At 38.8% G+C, this 15,829-nt stretch overlaps 1 protein-coding gene across 7 annotated transcripts in view; it reads left to right on the top strand.

Annotated features, from left to right (window-relative positions):
* The window catches only part of BLTP1 (bridge-like lipid transfer protein family member 1), a 223,529-nt gene extending 217,458 nt beyond the window's left edge, over positions 1-6,071 (top strand). For all 7 annotated transcript variants that reach the window (XM_059169027.1, XM_059169028.1, XM_059169029.1 and 4 more), the window contains 2 exons: positions 1,889-2,054; positions 5,329-6,071. In XM_059169027.1, coding sequence (XP_059025010.1) covers positions 1,889-2,054; positions 5,329-5,545 — 383 coding nt within the window. In that variant the 3' untranslated portion in view covers positions 5,546-6,071. The remainder of the gene's footprint in view (positions 1-1,888; positions 2,055-5,328) is intronic.
* The last annotated feature ends 9,758 nt before the right edge of the window (positions 6,072-15,829 follow it).

Here is a 15,829-nt window from a genome sequence, read left to right as displayed (position 1 = left end):
TTTATTTCTCCAGAAAGGGCTTTTATATCTCCCGAGAGGGTTTCTCTAATATCTTCCATGCCTTTTTCAAGCCAGGCTAGAACCTTGAGAATTGTCATTCTGAACTCTAGATTTGACATATTACCAATGTCTGTATTGATTAGGTCCCTAGCCTTCATTACTGCCTCTTGTTCTTTTTTTTGTGGTGGATTTTTCCGCCTTGTCATTTTGTCCATATAAGAGTATATGAAGGAGCAATTAAAATACTAAAAGGGTGGCAACAACCCCAGGAAAATATGCTTTAATCAAATCAGAAGAGTTCCCAAATTGTGAGGGGGGAGAAAGGGGATAAAAAGAGGTTCAGAAAGAAAGAAAGAAAAAACGGAAAAAAAAAAAAGAAAAAAGAATTTTAAAAAACGAATAAAGAAAGAGTATAAAAAAGAAAATATATATATATTAGATAAACTAGTTTAAAAACGTTAAAAAAGAAAAGGGTAAAAGTTAAAAAAACTTTTAGCAGAAGAAGAGAAAAAAATGAAAAAAAAAATTAAATTAACTGCAAGACTAAAAAATCACAGGGAGAAAGCCATGAGTTCCGTGCTTTGCTTTCTCCTCCTCTGGAGTTCTTCTGCTCTCCTTGGAAACTGCACTCCTTTGTAGGTGAACTTGGTCTTGGCTTAATTTCTTGTTGATCTTCTGGGGGAGGGGCCTGTTGTAGTGGTTCTCAAGTGTCTTTGCCTCTGTCAGAATTGCACCGCCCTTACCAGGGGCCTGGCTGAGTAATCCGCTTGGGTTTGCTTTCAGGAGCTTTTGTTCCCTGAGTGCTTTCCGTAGAGTTCCGAAGGACAATAGAAACAGCGGCCTCCTGGTCTCCGGCCCAGAGGAGCCGAGAGCCTGGGGCCCCACTCCTCAGTGCGCCCTCAGAGAACAGCACCCAGTAACTCCCGTCTGCCTGACCTCCGGCCCGTGCTCTGAGCTCACGGAGCCTGGGACCGGTTTAAAGCAACCCCGAGCTGTGAGCTCACTGTCGGCTCTGTCTCTGTAGCCGGCTTCCCCATTCCAATACCCGCATGCTCTGCGACACTCGGACACCCCCCATCCTTCTGCCCTGTGGGACCTGAGGCCATGCTGACCCCGCGTGGGCTTCAGCCCGGTTTAGCCTCTGGACTGATGTCCCTCAGCAGAACAGACTTTTAAAAGTCCTAATTTTGTGCTCCGTTGCTCCGCCGCTTGCCGGGAACCAGCCCCTCCCCCCCGGGGTCTATCTACCCGTTGCTTTGGATTCACTTCTCCGCCAGTCCTACCTTTCAGAAAGTGGTTGTTTTTCTGTTTCTAGAATTGCTGTTCTTCTCTTTGATCTGCCGATGGATTTGCAGGTGTTTGCAATCTTTAGATAAGCTATCTAGCTGATCTCCTGCTAGCTGAAGTAGTCTCAGCTTGCTACCTCTCCGCCATCTTGATTCCCCAAATCTCAGCATTCTTTACCATTAGTTTTAAGCACACAAATATATGTAAAATATATTTATATGCATTTTACATATATAAAATATAAAAATATATTTTACATATATTTTACATTTATAAAATGTCCACTGCAGCCATCCTTGCTATCATATAAATCTCAGCATTGTTTACCATTAGTTTTAAGCATGCAAATATATGTAAAATATATGCTATTCCTCAAAAGAAAAAAAAAGTGACATGCTAACTTTGACATTGTCTTTAAAGAAATAACTTTAAGAAGTTATTTATGGCTTAGTTTAAAATACTAGTTTTTCAGAAAGGTAATTAAATTAATTGGCCTGTTCATAAGTAAAATGACAAATGGAGCCAATTATACTTATATGGTGATTTAAAATAAATTTATAAGATATCTATTTGTAATAATAATCTATCATTTTCATTATAGCCATTTTTCCACCTCGGATTTTATCTACTCGACCAGGACAGAAAAGCCCAATTATTATACATGATGACAATTCCTCTGAGAGAGACAGAGAGGACAGCATCACTTATACGACTGTGGACTGGAGAGATTTTATGTGCAACACATGGCATCTCGAACCCACTCTCAGGTACGTAGTGGATATATATATTTCCCTGTATTCTGTGGGATTATCATGAGAAAAAGGTCATAAATAATGGAGCAAGTTATATACAGTTTACCAAAAACAGTTTTTAGTAGTTAGATACTTATAACATCACTAACTTCTGGCCATGTTTTCTGCTCCTTTCTGCTTTTTTAAGTGCTTCTAGCACAACACAAAAGAGGCACGGCCACCACAACTGTGTGACATTCCATCAGTTAATCACTAACAGATGAGAATAACTCCATGTCCACCGTTACTTTATTTTTTTAACCATCTTTTTCACCAGGATATTATTTTCAGGTGTTTGAGGGACCTGCAGTAAACTTTATTATTTCTTAGTTTGTGACGACACAATAACAGCCATACATCATCATTAAGGAATTATTACAATTTCTCACACATGTTACAACAGTGTGATAGAACCTACAATGTCACAGAGTTGTTCTGTCTGCGTGCTACACAATAAGCAATTCAACAATCCCAAAATGTTGAATTTTTTTTTAAAGATTTTATTTATTTATTTGACAGACAGAGATCATAAGGAGGCAGAGAAGCAGGCAGAGAGAGAGGAGGAAGCAGGCTCCCTGCGGAGCAGAGAGCCCGAGGTGGGGCCCGATCCTGACCTGAGCCGAAGGCAGAGGCTTTAACCCACTGAGCCACCCAGGCGCCCCCCGAAATGTTGAATTTAATGCTGTCAGATTCAGGTTCATTTACCAAGACTGTTCTACTACAGTCATGATCCCAATTATATCAACTTATTTTCATATTAAAATTTCCAAACTATTTTCCAATCTTAATTACATTTATAATGGCTGCTCTAACTAGTGGTACTTACCACTCACAACCTTCCTGTCATTTTTACCTTTCCTCTCATCTGCTTTCTTAATCAAATTTTAACTCTCTGAATCATGGAATAACAGTATCAAAAAAAGTCCATCATACTCTGGCACATTTCTGCAGAACAGTACAGATTTCTTTTAGATAAGGTTATTATTTCAGAAATTTATGCCACAAAATAATTCCATAGCAACCAAATATCCATTTCACAGTGGACTCATGTATAAGCAGAAAGTAGTGACTTTGTGTTAAAAATTTATAATAAAATTTGGTATTGGGGGCACCTGAGTGGCTCAGTTGGTTAAGCATCTGCCTTCAGCTCAGTCATGATCTCAGAGTCTTGGGATCAAGCCCCACATTAGGCTCCCTGCCCAGTAGGGAGTCTGCTTCTCCTTCTCCCTCTGCCCCTCCCCCAGCTTATACTCTCACTCTCTCTCTGTTTCTCTCTGATAAATAAAATATTTTTTAAAAATAAAATAAAATTTGGTATTAACAATACAAATATTCATGAGAAGTATTAACAGTGTCAATACTCAGAACAAAATTAAAAATATTGCAAATATCCTAATGCAGAAAACTACCAAGAAAATTTGTTTTGTATTTGTAAATCTATGATGAAATTATCTTTTAATTTAAAATGAGCATAAAAAGTTTAATTTGCCATTCTTTTTTTTTTTTTTTTAAAGCATACCATCAAGAAACTAGTTAATATGGTGTAGTGGTGGAGAGAATGTTGAAGAGCTCTAGCTGTAAGACCTGTTGTCTAGATAGCATAGTAAATTGAATGATCTTGGCCAAAGGACCTAACCTATTTCTCCTTCAGTTGCCTCATAAGAAAAATTTGGTAAACAGTATTACCTACCTTGTAAGGTTGTTAAAATGGTTAAATGAGTTAATTAATGCAAAATGCTTATAACTAGTAGAGTCTTAGCAGATCAGTGTTTCGTACCCTCTTTTCCTGCCCAAGTTCAGAAGCAATTGAACAGTGAGAGAGAGGCAGCTGGAAATCAAAATGACAGTTTTAATAGTGATAAAGCTCATAGCAGAGAATGTGGTTTGGATGTCTGGTAATAATGGCCTTCTACTTCAGAGTCCAGGTTTTGACTTACCTACAAGATCTTCATCATGAAGAACACCAGAATTGTGTGCCCTCCCCCACCTTGAGTTCTGCAGTTGGCAGCCCTGTGAACTCAACCAGCTGTAGCCAGCTGTGAACAGGCTGGGGCTAACCTATTTAGGGGTCTGTCCTTGAGAAACCTATTGTATGGAGCAGTAGTCAAAATGACTGGCCCTTAAGGTAAGGAAGAGAGTACTGAACTACACAACCCAGTTCCTCAGTTAACTTGCCAATCAGATAAATCATTAATACAGGATATTAATATAGGAACAGAGAAAGACCAGGCGTGTTTCACTAATGGCTGCTCTTCTATGCGGAAGGAAATGGAAGAAAATGGTTTTTCCCAAACATATTTAGTACATAGCAAAAACTCAGGAAGTCTCAGCCTTTTATCCACCACCATTATGCCACATATATGTTGAATCCTTATTTTTTTTCTCAGCTTTATTGAGGTAAAATTGACAAAACATGTAAGATATTTTAAGTGGATGGTGTCATAATTTAATATATGTGCACATTGTAAAAGGAATCCTCCCATCAAGTTAACATCTTTTAGAATGAACCAGATGTTCTTTAAATGTCAAGATGACCCTGTAACTTAAGAGGCCTAAAATAAAATAATCAGAAACGGGGCACCTGGGTGGCTCAGTGGGTTAAAGCCTCTGCCTTCGGCTCAGGTCATGGTCTCAGGGTCCTGGGATCGAGCCCCGCATCGGGCTCTCTGCTCTGAGGGAACCTGCTTCCCTTCCTCTCTCTCTGCCTGCCTCTCTGCCTGCTTATGATCTCTGTCTGTCAAATAAATAAATAAAATCTTCAAAAATAAATAAATAAGTAAAAATTTAAAAAAAAATCAGAATGAAATTCACTTAACTCCACTGCTACACATAGGCTCTCAAGAATACATAGAATCGGGGCGCCTGGGTGGCTCAATGGTTTAGGCCTCTGCCTTTGGCTCAGGTCATGATCTCAGGGTCCTGGGATTGAGCCCCACATTGGGCTCTCTGCTCAGCGGGGAGCATGCTTCCCCCTCTCTCTCAGCCTGCCTCTCTGCCTACTTGTGATCTCTCTCTGTCTATCAAATAAATAAATAAAAATCTTTAAAAAAAAAAAAAAAGGAAAGAATACATAGAATCGCATTTTTTTAATACTGTTAAAATAAACTGAGGAATTATAACTTAGATTATTCAATTGCACCTACTGAGAACAGTCCATCTTGAGCATATTATGGAGGCTTAGTGATGTTCTTGAACCTACCTTCAGTGTTTTGACACTATCTTCCTTAATACCTATTATTTGTAATTTTAGATTAATTTCTTGGACTGGAAGAAAGATTGATCCAGTAGGTGTTGATTATATTCTTCAAAAACTGGGCTTTCATCATGCCAGGACTACTATTCCTAAATGGCTTCAAAGAGGAGTCATGGACCCCCTTGACAAGGTTCTGTCAGTTCTTATAAAAAAACTTGGTACTGCACTACAGGATGAAAAGGAAAAGAAAGGAAAAGACAAAGAAGAACACTAAAAAAAGTAACCTGATCTGTGAACAAATTAAGATTGTGTCTGTTAAGTTTTATTACACTGGAGTGTTTTTTTTTTTTTTTGTATAGTAAAATTATTTTCAGTATAACTTAAAATAACTCCAATTTTTTGGCCATTATATTGAAAGTTTGTAAGTTAACCTGTTTATTCTAGTTCCACCATTCTATATACAGTGGAGTATTGCATGGTATTGTACATTTTGTGAAAAACTAGATTAAAATATATAAATCTGCTCAGTAGGGTTTATAATTGTATTATGTGCAATATGATTCCTGCATCTTTAAAATACTTTCAGAGTAACTGTGAATTTTTGTTACTGGCCATAACTTTTAGAAAAAAATCTTGTTGATAATTAATGTGATTTTTTTTTGGTCATTAATTGCCTTTTCTTTTTTTAAAATGTAGTCTTGTATAAATACCTATTTGTATATAGTTTGAGTAATTGTGATATGATTACAACTAAAATATTGTTTGTAACTATTGTAATAAAGTCACAGTAATTGGTTTCACTCTGTAGTTCTTTTTGTGTGTTTTCTTCTTTTATATCTTATTTTTTATAATAGATGCCTGTGCTGTTACTGAATGTTTTCATAGAAGATGATTAAAACTTATAAAATCAAATCATGGAGCACCTTGATGGCTCAGCTGGTTGAGTTAGACTCTTTCAGCTCAGCTCATGATCTCAGGGTCATGGGATCCAGCTCAGCACCAAGTCTGCTTGTCCCTCTCTCTCTGCTCCTCCTGCTCCCCTGCGCTTGCTCTCTGTCACTAAGATAAATAAATAAGCAAACTAACTAACTAACTAACTAACTTAAAAAAAAAAACAAAAAACCCTATGGAAAGAGTTAAGATGGAGAAGTAGGGGGAACCTGGGCTTTCTTCTCCTCAAACACTGCTGTATTGAGGTTCAGTCACTAGGAACATCTAAGAAATCCATCTGAGGATTGGAAGGAGGATCTCTGTGGTTGGAGGGAGACAGCGTGACACATGCAAGGTACATGGAAGTAAATTGGGGAAGACAAAAACTTCAGAGATATGGAAGGAAGAAGCCCTTTCCTCCAAAGGAAAATAGGAAATAGAAGGAGGCCGGGGTGGGGTGGATGTTGAGATTGCACAGTGTTGGGTTTGCACAAGAAGAAAATCTCTCAGACCCCAGACTGGGAGATGGGAACGGAGTGTCATAGGTTTTTTGCAAAACTCAGGTTCTGGAAGTGTGTGACTTTCACCAGAGCAGAGCTGTGGCCTGCGATCCTGAAGAGGAGGGTTCTGGTTCAGAGCATGCACAAAGTGGTGCAAGGATCTCCTGGGTCGCACTGGCAGAGAGATCATTACTATTCCTGGAATACATTTGGAGGAGGGCATATTGCCTCTCAAAGGACAAAAGACCCTGCATGCGCCAACAAACACAGCCTTTCATCAGGAGGGGGCAAAGGTGTGTGCAGAGGGTAGATAACCCAGTCACTGCTCTTTGTGGTGCCACAGCATAGAATCTGCCCACCATGCAGGTGTGGGACTGTTTTTGTGGGACAAAGGGCACTAGTCAGAGAACAGCAAGACTAACCCAGAGGTGGGAGCAGATCCAAGTGGTGCCCACTCTTAAAGATTTGAAATTTTGAATCCCAGCCACACCAAATGCCTGTGGTGCCAGGCATGATGAAGGCCTTTCGTAAAAAGTTCTGTGAGAGCTTCTGAAGAGCAAGGAGTGTGAGATTTCCTGCCTCTCTGGATGAGAGAGCAGGGTTGCACCATGTTATCCTCACTACACACAGGACTGGAACTCAGAGAGCAACACAGCAGCCCCTAGTAGAGGTGGGAGCCGCTTAAACCAAAGCCTGACCCCTTGTGCTTGGCAAGTGTTTTTTCACCTGGGCAGGAGTGACTCTGAGCCATCACAGGGCACTTCTCACCTAGATGAGCAACACTGGCAGCATGCCACATGCCCGGAGTCTACAGATCATACAGTGCCTCACAGCGCCCCCTTCAGTTCTGGTGGAAATAGGACCAAGGCTGTACTTTTTTTTTTTCCCCTCTTGTCCCCCCCCCCCCTTTGGAATCAGGCTTATAGTTCTTTGTTTTTTCATTTCCTCCCCCAATCACTTTTTCTTTCTTTCTTTCTTTCTTTCTTTCTTTCTTTCTTTCTTTCTTTCTTTCTTTTTTTCTTTCTTTCTTTCTTTCTTTTTTTAAATCAGGCCTCTTTTTTACTTTTCTTTCTTTTTTGTTTTCCTCCTTCGGAATCAGGCTTGCAGGTTTTTGTTTTGTTTTTGATTGCTTTTTTTTTTTTTTTTTTTGCCTTTCTTTTTTTCCATGCTTTTTTCTACAAAAAAATCAAAGCACATCTAGATAAAGTTCCAAACACTCCCCACTATAGGCAAGGAGGAGCTCTGCAGAGTACAGACCAGTAGGAAAGAGCAGCCAAAACCCAATAGCTGAGTGCACACAGAATACACCAGAAACACTTCCTGAAGTGCAGGCCCTGGACAGTGTATGACCATTTTTAATATAGCATTACTCTGAGGTGCAGGAAACATAACAAGCTTTCATGACATGCAAAAGGTAGAAAGTTAGCCAAAATAACAAGATGGAGGAATTCTCCCCATCAGAAAGGTCAGAAAGATACCATAGCTAGGGACTTGCTCAAGGAGATATAAGCAATATATCTAAACAAGAATTTAGATCAAAAGTAGTCATAAAACTACTAGCTGGCTTGAAAGAAGCGTAGAAGACACCACAGAAACCCTTGCTGCTGAGATAAAAGACCTAAAAACTTGTCAGGCTGAAATAAAAAATGCTGTAACTGAGATGCAGACTGAATATAATCACAATGATTGAAGAGGCAGTGAGGAGAACAGTGATATAGAGGGTAAAATTATGGAAAATAATGAAACTGAAAAGAAGAGGGAAAGAAAGCTATTACATCACAAAGGTAGACTCAGGGAACTCATTGATTCCCCAAAGAAGAATAATATCCGTATCATAGAAGTCACAGAAGAAGAGCAGGGAAAGGGACAGAAGGCTTATTTGAAGAAATTATAGCTGAGAACTTTCCTAATCAAGGGAAAAAGAGGCATTCAAGTCCAAGAGTTACAGAGAATTGCCCTCAAAATCAACAAAAACAGGTCAACTGCATGAATATCATAGTGAAACTTGCAAAATACAAAGATAGAGAATTCTGAAAGCAGTTAGGAGAAAATGGTTCTAAACTTATAATGGTAGCAACATAAGGCTAGCAGCAGACCTGGCCACAGAGACCTGACAGGCCAGAAAGGACTGACATGATATATTCAGCATGCTAAGTGGGAAAAATATTACAACCAAGAATACTTTATACAGCAAGCTATTATTCAGTATAGAAGGAGAAATGAGGAGTTTCCAAGACAAACAACAAATAACAGAGTTCATGAAAACTAAACCAGCTCTGTAAGAAATATTAAAGGGGACTCTTAGAGCAGGAAAGAGAAATCAAAGACTAGAAAGAAACAGAAAAGATCTACAGGAACAGCAACTTTACAGGTAATACAATGGCACTTAATTCATATCTTTCAGTAATTACTCAGTATAAATGGACCAAATGCTCCAATCAAAATCAATCAGAATGGATTAAAAAACAAGACCCATCAATATGATGGGTCTCTTATAAGAGACTCATTTTAGATGCAAAGACACCTCCAGACTGAAAGTGAGGGGGTGGAGAACAGTTTATCATGCTAATGGACATCAAAGGAAAGCTGAAGTAACCATACTTATATCAGACAAACTAGATTATAAACCAAAGGCTGTAATAAGAGATGACGAGAGAGACACTGTATCATAATAAAAGTATCTATCCAACAAGAAGATCTTACAAATATTTATGCCCCTAACCTGGGAGCATCCAAATATATAAATCAACAGCAAACTTAAAGAAACTCACTGATAACAACTTAATAATAGTAGGGGACTTTAACACCGCCCTCACAGCAATGGACAGATCATCTAAGCCGAAGATAAAGAAAGCAAGGACTTTGAATGACACACTGGACCAGATGGACTTAACAGATATATTCAGAGCATTTCATCCTAAAGCAGCAGAATACACATTCTTTTCAAATGCAAATGGAACATTCTCCTGAATAGATCACATACAGTGTCACAAATCATACCTCATCTGATAAAAAAGACTGAGATCATACCATGCATATTTTCAGACCACAATGCTATGAAACATGAAGTCAATCACAAGAAAAAATTTGGAAGGACCACAAATACATAAAGATTAAAAAACATCCTACTATAGAATGAATGGGACAACCAGGAAATTAAAGAATTAAAGAATTAAAAAAAAAAAAAAAGAACATGGAAGCAATTGAAAATGAAAACATGTCTAAAACCTTTGGGATACAGCAAAGGCAGTCCTAAGAGGGAAGTATTTTGCAATCTAAGCCTTCCTAAAGAAGCAAGAAAATACACAAATACACAACCTACCCTTATACCTGAAGGAAGTCGATAAAAAAAAAGCAAATAAAGCCTAAATCCAGCAGGAGAAGGGAAGGGAAATAATATGTTAGAGCAGGAATCAATGATTAAAAAAAACAACCCACAGTAGAACAATCAATGAAACTAAGAGCTGATTCTTTGAAAGAATTAACAAGATTAATAAACCCCTAGCCACACTTACCAAAAAAAAAAAAAAGAAGAAGAAGAAGAAGAAGGCGGGGGAGGGAGGGAAGAGAGAGAGAGAGAAAGAAAGAGGGAGGGAGAGAGAAAGGACCCAAATATACAAAAACATGATTGAAAGGGGAGATGTCCCAACCAACACCAAAGAAATACAGTTATAAAAGAATATTATGAGCAATTATATGCACACATTAAAAAATCTGGAAGAAATGGGTAAGTTCCTGGAAACATATAAACTACCAAAAGTGAAATAGGAAGAAACAGAAAACCTGAACAGACCCATAACCAGGAAAGAAATTTAATCAGTAATCAAAACTCTCCCAACAAACAAGAATCAAGGGCTGTATGGCTTCCCAGGGTAATTCTACCGAACGTTTAAAGAATTAATACTCACTCTTCTGAAACTGTTTCAAAAAATAGAAAGGGAAAGAAAACTTCCAAACTCTTTCCATGAGGCCAGCAGTACCTTGATCCCAAATCCAGGCAAAGAAGACCCCACTAAAAAGAATTACAAACCAACATCACTGATGAACATGGATGCAAAAATCCAATCAGATCCAATAGCACATTAAAAGGATTATTCACCATGACCAAGTGGGATTTATTTCTGGGCTGAGAGGTGGTTCAACATCTGCAAATTAATGAACAAATTAATTAACAAATGGAAGGATAAGAACAATATGATCCTCTCAATGGATGCAGAAAAAGCATTTGACAAAATACAGCATCCTTTCTTTGAAGGAAATTAAAAGTGCTATTCTGGTGAATACACCAATGTTGAGAAAGCAAAACAGCCTGATTGCTGATATGGAGTATGTTTCAGTGATCTGGACAGAAAATCAAACCACAACATTCCCTTAAGGCAAAGCCTAATCCAGAGCAAGGCCCCCATTCTCTGATTTTAAAAGGCTTGAGAACTGAGGGAGCTGCAGAAGAAAAGCTTGAAGTCAGCAGAGGTGGTTCATAAAGTCTGAAGAGAGAAGGCATCTTCATCACATAAAAGTAAAAGGTGAAGCAGCAGGAAGTTATCCAGGAGATCCAGCTCAGATCATTCATGAAGGAGGCTACACGAAACATATTTTCTTTTTTTGTAAACAAAACAGCCTTCTATAGGAAGATGATGTTATCCAAGACTTTCAGAGCTACAGAGAAGTTAGTGCCTGGCTTCACAGCTTCAAAGGACAGGCCAACTCTCTTGTTAGGGGCTAGGACAGCTGGTGACTTTAAATTGAAGACAGTGCTCATTTGCTATTTTGAAAATCCCAGGGCACTTAAGAACTGTCCGAAAGCTACTCTGAAAGTACTCTTGTGAGCACTTTGTTGTTCAATGGAACAGCAAAGTCTGGATGACAGCACGTCTGTTTATAAAACGGTTTACTGAATGTTTTAAGCTCATTATGGACTCTTACTGCTCAGAAAGATGATCCTTTCAAAATAGCACTGCTCATTGGCAATGTACTTGATCACCCAAGATTTCTGTTGGAGATTATATGATAAAATTAACGTTATCTTTGGTAACACAACATCCATTCTGCAACTCATGGAAAGATTAATTTCAACTTTCAAGTTTTACTGAGAAATCCATTTGTAAGGCTAGAGCTGCCATGCATGGAACTGGGCAAAATAAATGGAAAACCTGTTGGAAAGGATTCAGCATTTATTAAGGACATCCATTATTCATGGGAGGAGGTCAGAATATTAATATTAACAGGACTTTGGAGGAAGTAACTGCAGATGTGGTGGAACTAACAAAAGAACTAGAATTATAAGTGGAGCCTGAAGATGTGACTGACTCGCTGCAATCTCACTGACAAACCTTGAATGGGTGAGGAGTTGTTTCTTACGGTGAACAAATAAAGTATTTTATTGAGAAGAAAACTACACCTGGTGAAGTTGTTGTAAAGGGTGTTGAAACAACAACAAAAGACTTAAAATGGTACATAAACTCAGTTGATAAAGCAGCAGCAGGGTTTAGAGGATTGACTTCAAATATGAAAGTTGTGTTACTAAAATGGTTTTGAGCAGTACTATGTTCTCCAGAAACATTATTAGTGAAAGGAAAAGTACTGATGCAAGGAACATCACTGTTGCCTTAAGGAAACTTGCCACAGGCACTCAACCTTCAGCAACACCCTCCTGCTGAGTCAGCAGCCATCAACATTAAGGCAAAATTCTCCACCAGCCAAAAGATTATTATAGTGGTAGCATTTTTTTTAAATTTTTTATTTATTTATTTGACAGAGAGAGATGACAGGCAGGCAGAGAGGCAGGCAGAGAGAGGGGAGGAAGCAGGCTCCCCGCTGAGCAGAGAGCCCGATGCGGGGCTCGATCCCAGGACCCTGGGATCATGACCTGAGCCGAAGGCAGTGGCTTAACCCACTGAGCCACCCAAGCGCCACAGTGGTAGCATTTTTTAGCAACAAAGTATTATTTAAATTATGGCATATACATTGTGTTTTTAGACATAATGCTATTGCACATTTAATAGACTATAGTATAATTTAAACATTACTTTCCCACATACTGGAAACCAAAAAATTCATTTGACTTGCTTTTTTTTTTTTCCAAAGATTATTTATTTATTTATTTAACACAGAGAGAGAGGTCACAGGAAGGCAGAGAGGCAGGCAGAGAGAGGGGGGAAGCAGGCTCCCTGCTGAGCAGAGAGCCCAATGTGGGGCTCGATCCCAGGACCCTGAGATCATGACCTGAGCTGAAGACAGAGGCTTAACACACTGAGCCCCCCAGGTGCCCCGACTTGATTTTGATATTCATCTTATTGCAGTGGTCTAGAACTGGACCTGCTATATCTCTGAAATATGCTTTTATTTAAAAGTTGCTAAGAAATTATATCTTAAAAGTTTTAATCACAGAAAAGAAAATAATTGGGGGATGGATGTAACTAGACTTATTATTGTAATCAATTTACAGAATATACAGGTAACAAATCACTACACGGTATACCTGAAACTAATTTATGTCAATCATATCTCAATAAAAAAGAAATTGAGCTCAGAAAGCATATTAAAAAAAAAAACCACACACAGTAATAACTGTTTCAGGTAAGACCCAAAGAAGACTCCAGGGTGAAACAGTGTATTTGTATACTTCTAATTATCTTCCTCAAAATATTTATTGGTATGGTGGATTTAATATATGTCCATAAATTCTGTGATACTCCTCTCTCCAGGAGGTGGATCTCTATTTCCCTCCCCTTCTATGTAAGATGGAGTCCTTCTACCAAAAACAGTACACAAAAGGAAAAAAAAACAGTAACTTTACAGTGGATAAACCTGACAGCCTTAACCAAGTCATGAAGGCTAACATTGTCAATAGTTGCTGACATCATGTACTCCCTAATACGTTATGAGAAGTGCACTTCATCTATGTTTTCGTCTCCCCAATACCCTTAAATCTTGTATAAACACCAGAAAACATCTGGCAAACCCAAATTGAGGGCCGACCTACAAAATATTCAAACATTATTCTTCAAAAGTGGCAAGCTCATGAACACAAGGAAAGACTTAAAAACTTTTATATGAGACAGATGACTAAGATGTGACCACTAAATGCAATGCAATATTCTGGACTAACTCATGCAACAGAAAATGGACATTAATTGAAAAACTGGTGAAATCCAAATCATGTGTATAGTATAGTTAGTACTGTTGTACTAATGCCAATTTCTTAGTGTTGATAATTGTGCAATGGCTATGTATGATATTAACATTGGGGAAAACTGAAGGGAAGGGTATAGGTGAACTCTGTGTTATCTTTACAATTATTCTGTAAATCTAAAATTATTTCAAAATAAAACATTGTGTATATATCCACTTCATCTTTAAGAGTAATTTTTACCCATTCCTTTTACTTCTTGAGCTTGTTTCCATTCTACATTTCTCCTCAAATTTGATCCTAATGTAATTGTGTTATTTTTGTACTCAGAACTTTCATTCATTATCCCTATCATACTTCTTGGCAACAATATTTGAATTTTTAATTTGTTGTAGCAAAAGTCTCCAAACATTAAGAAGAAAAAGTTCTGCTTTGAGTTATCATTACAATTATTAATGGGCATTTGATCAAAGCAACATATCAAAACATTTCTATAATCACTAAAGAAAAACAAGATTTATTGAAAATGCATTGCTTAGGGGTACTTGGTTGCCTCAGTTGTTCAAGTGTGGACTTTGGGCTCAGGTCATGTTTCCAGGACCCTGGGATAGAGTCCTGCATCTGGCTCCCTAGTCACTGGGGAGTCTGCTTCTTCCTTTTCCTCCCCCTGCTTGTGCTCTCTCTCTCTCTTTCTCTCTAAAATAAATAAAATTTAAAAAAAGAAAAGAAAGGAAAATGCATTGCTTTATGAGAGGAATGAAGCTTTTCTTTCTTCTAATTAGCCCATATGTTTTGGGGTGGCTATTACCTCTTGTTGTAATGAGGTAGAATATTATCAATTTTATTGTTTTCTTTCTCTTTCCCTTTTTCCTTTAAAACAATATAATCCTTGAGAAATCTTATCTATATAAAAAACAAGGGGTCGCCTGGGTGGCTCAGTGGGTTATAGCCTCTGCCTTCAGCTCAGGCCATGATGCCAGGGTCCTGGGATCCTGTCCCACAGAAAGCTCCTTGGTCAGCGGGTAGTCGCTTCTCCCTATCCTTTCCCTGCTGGTAGTCCTCTCTCTCTCTTAAATAAATAAATAGAATCTTAGAAGAAAAAAAAAAGTAGGGAGGGACACATTTATATATTGTTATAATGCTATCCTTCTGGGTTATAAACCAAACTTGGTAATTTACTAAAGAGAAACTGAGCCAGGCATTAGCCAGAAGATAATTAGTCATAGGTATAGTGTGCTCTTGTTTTAATATTCTCCTTGAGCAGGACGGGAGGGCTCGAGTCTTTACAAAGTGATTACTTTACACCACCATAGGCAATTGAGGTTATTTTAATAAAATCAGCTCCCTTGGATTTGGGCTAAGGCCAAGATTGACCTAGCGCATATCGAAATCTTATCTATAACACAATGTGTATAAATAAGAAAACCAATTGCCTTCATAGGGAAATATATATACACATTTAACCATCTGTCAGCTAATACCTCCATTAGGGTCTCCTACATCTTTCACGAGTCCAAAGAACTGAAAACACCCACGATGGCTTTGTCATTAGGTTTCAACCTCCCCGCCTGTTTTCGAGTGTTCGCTGTTTGGCTCCTCCTGTGAAACTCAGGCAGGAGTCCAAAGCGGTTTTTTCTGTAAACATTAAAGACACGATTGAGACCAAACCTTGTCCACAGGGGCCTCCTCAGAGTATAACCAGGGTTAGAGCCCAAGGTTTCCTTGAAACCATCCACACACGGCACCCCAAGGACAGCCTCTAATCACCCTGAAGGACACCCCAAAACAGTGCTTTGTGAGTACAGTGGTGAGCGGGGTGTGGAGGGCATTTGGCAGGACGGCGAACGGGCCGCACCCAACAACCTTCATCCGAATTCTGCGGCAGTGACCGCCGCAGTAAGCTTGAGTGCTCCGGCTCCCAAAACAAGGCCGACCTCACAGGGCTTCGAATGCGCGCGCATGACGTCTGACGTCTCTCTGCTTGTTGACGCAGGCCGTA

This window comes from Mustela lutreola, chromosome 1 (assembly GCF_030435805.1).
Source record: "Mustela lutreola isolate mMusLut2 chromosome 1, mMusLut2.pri, whole genome shotgun sequence".
In the NCBI taxonomy this organism is placed as follows: Eukaryota; Metazoa; Chordata; class Mammalia; order Carnivora; family Mustelidae; genus Mustela; species Mustela lutreola.
Note: the sequence above shows the minus strand (reverse complement) of the source record. Positions and strands in the feature narration are given on the sequence as shown.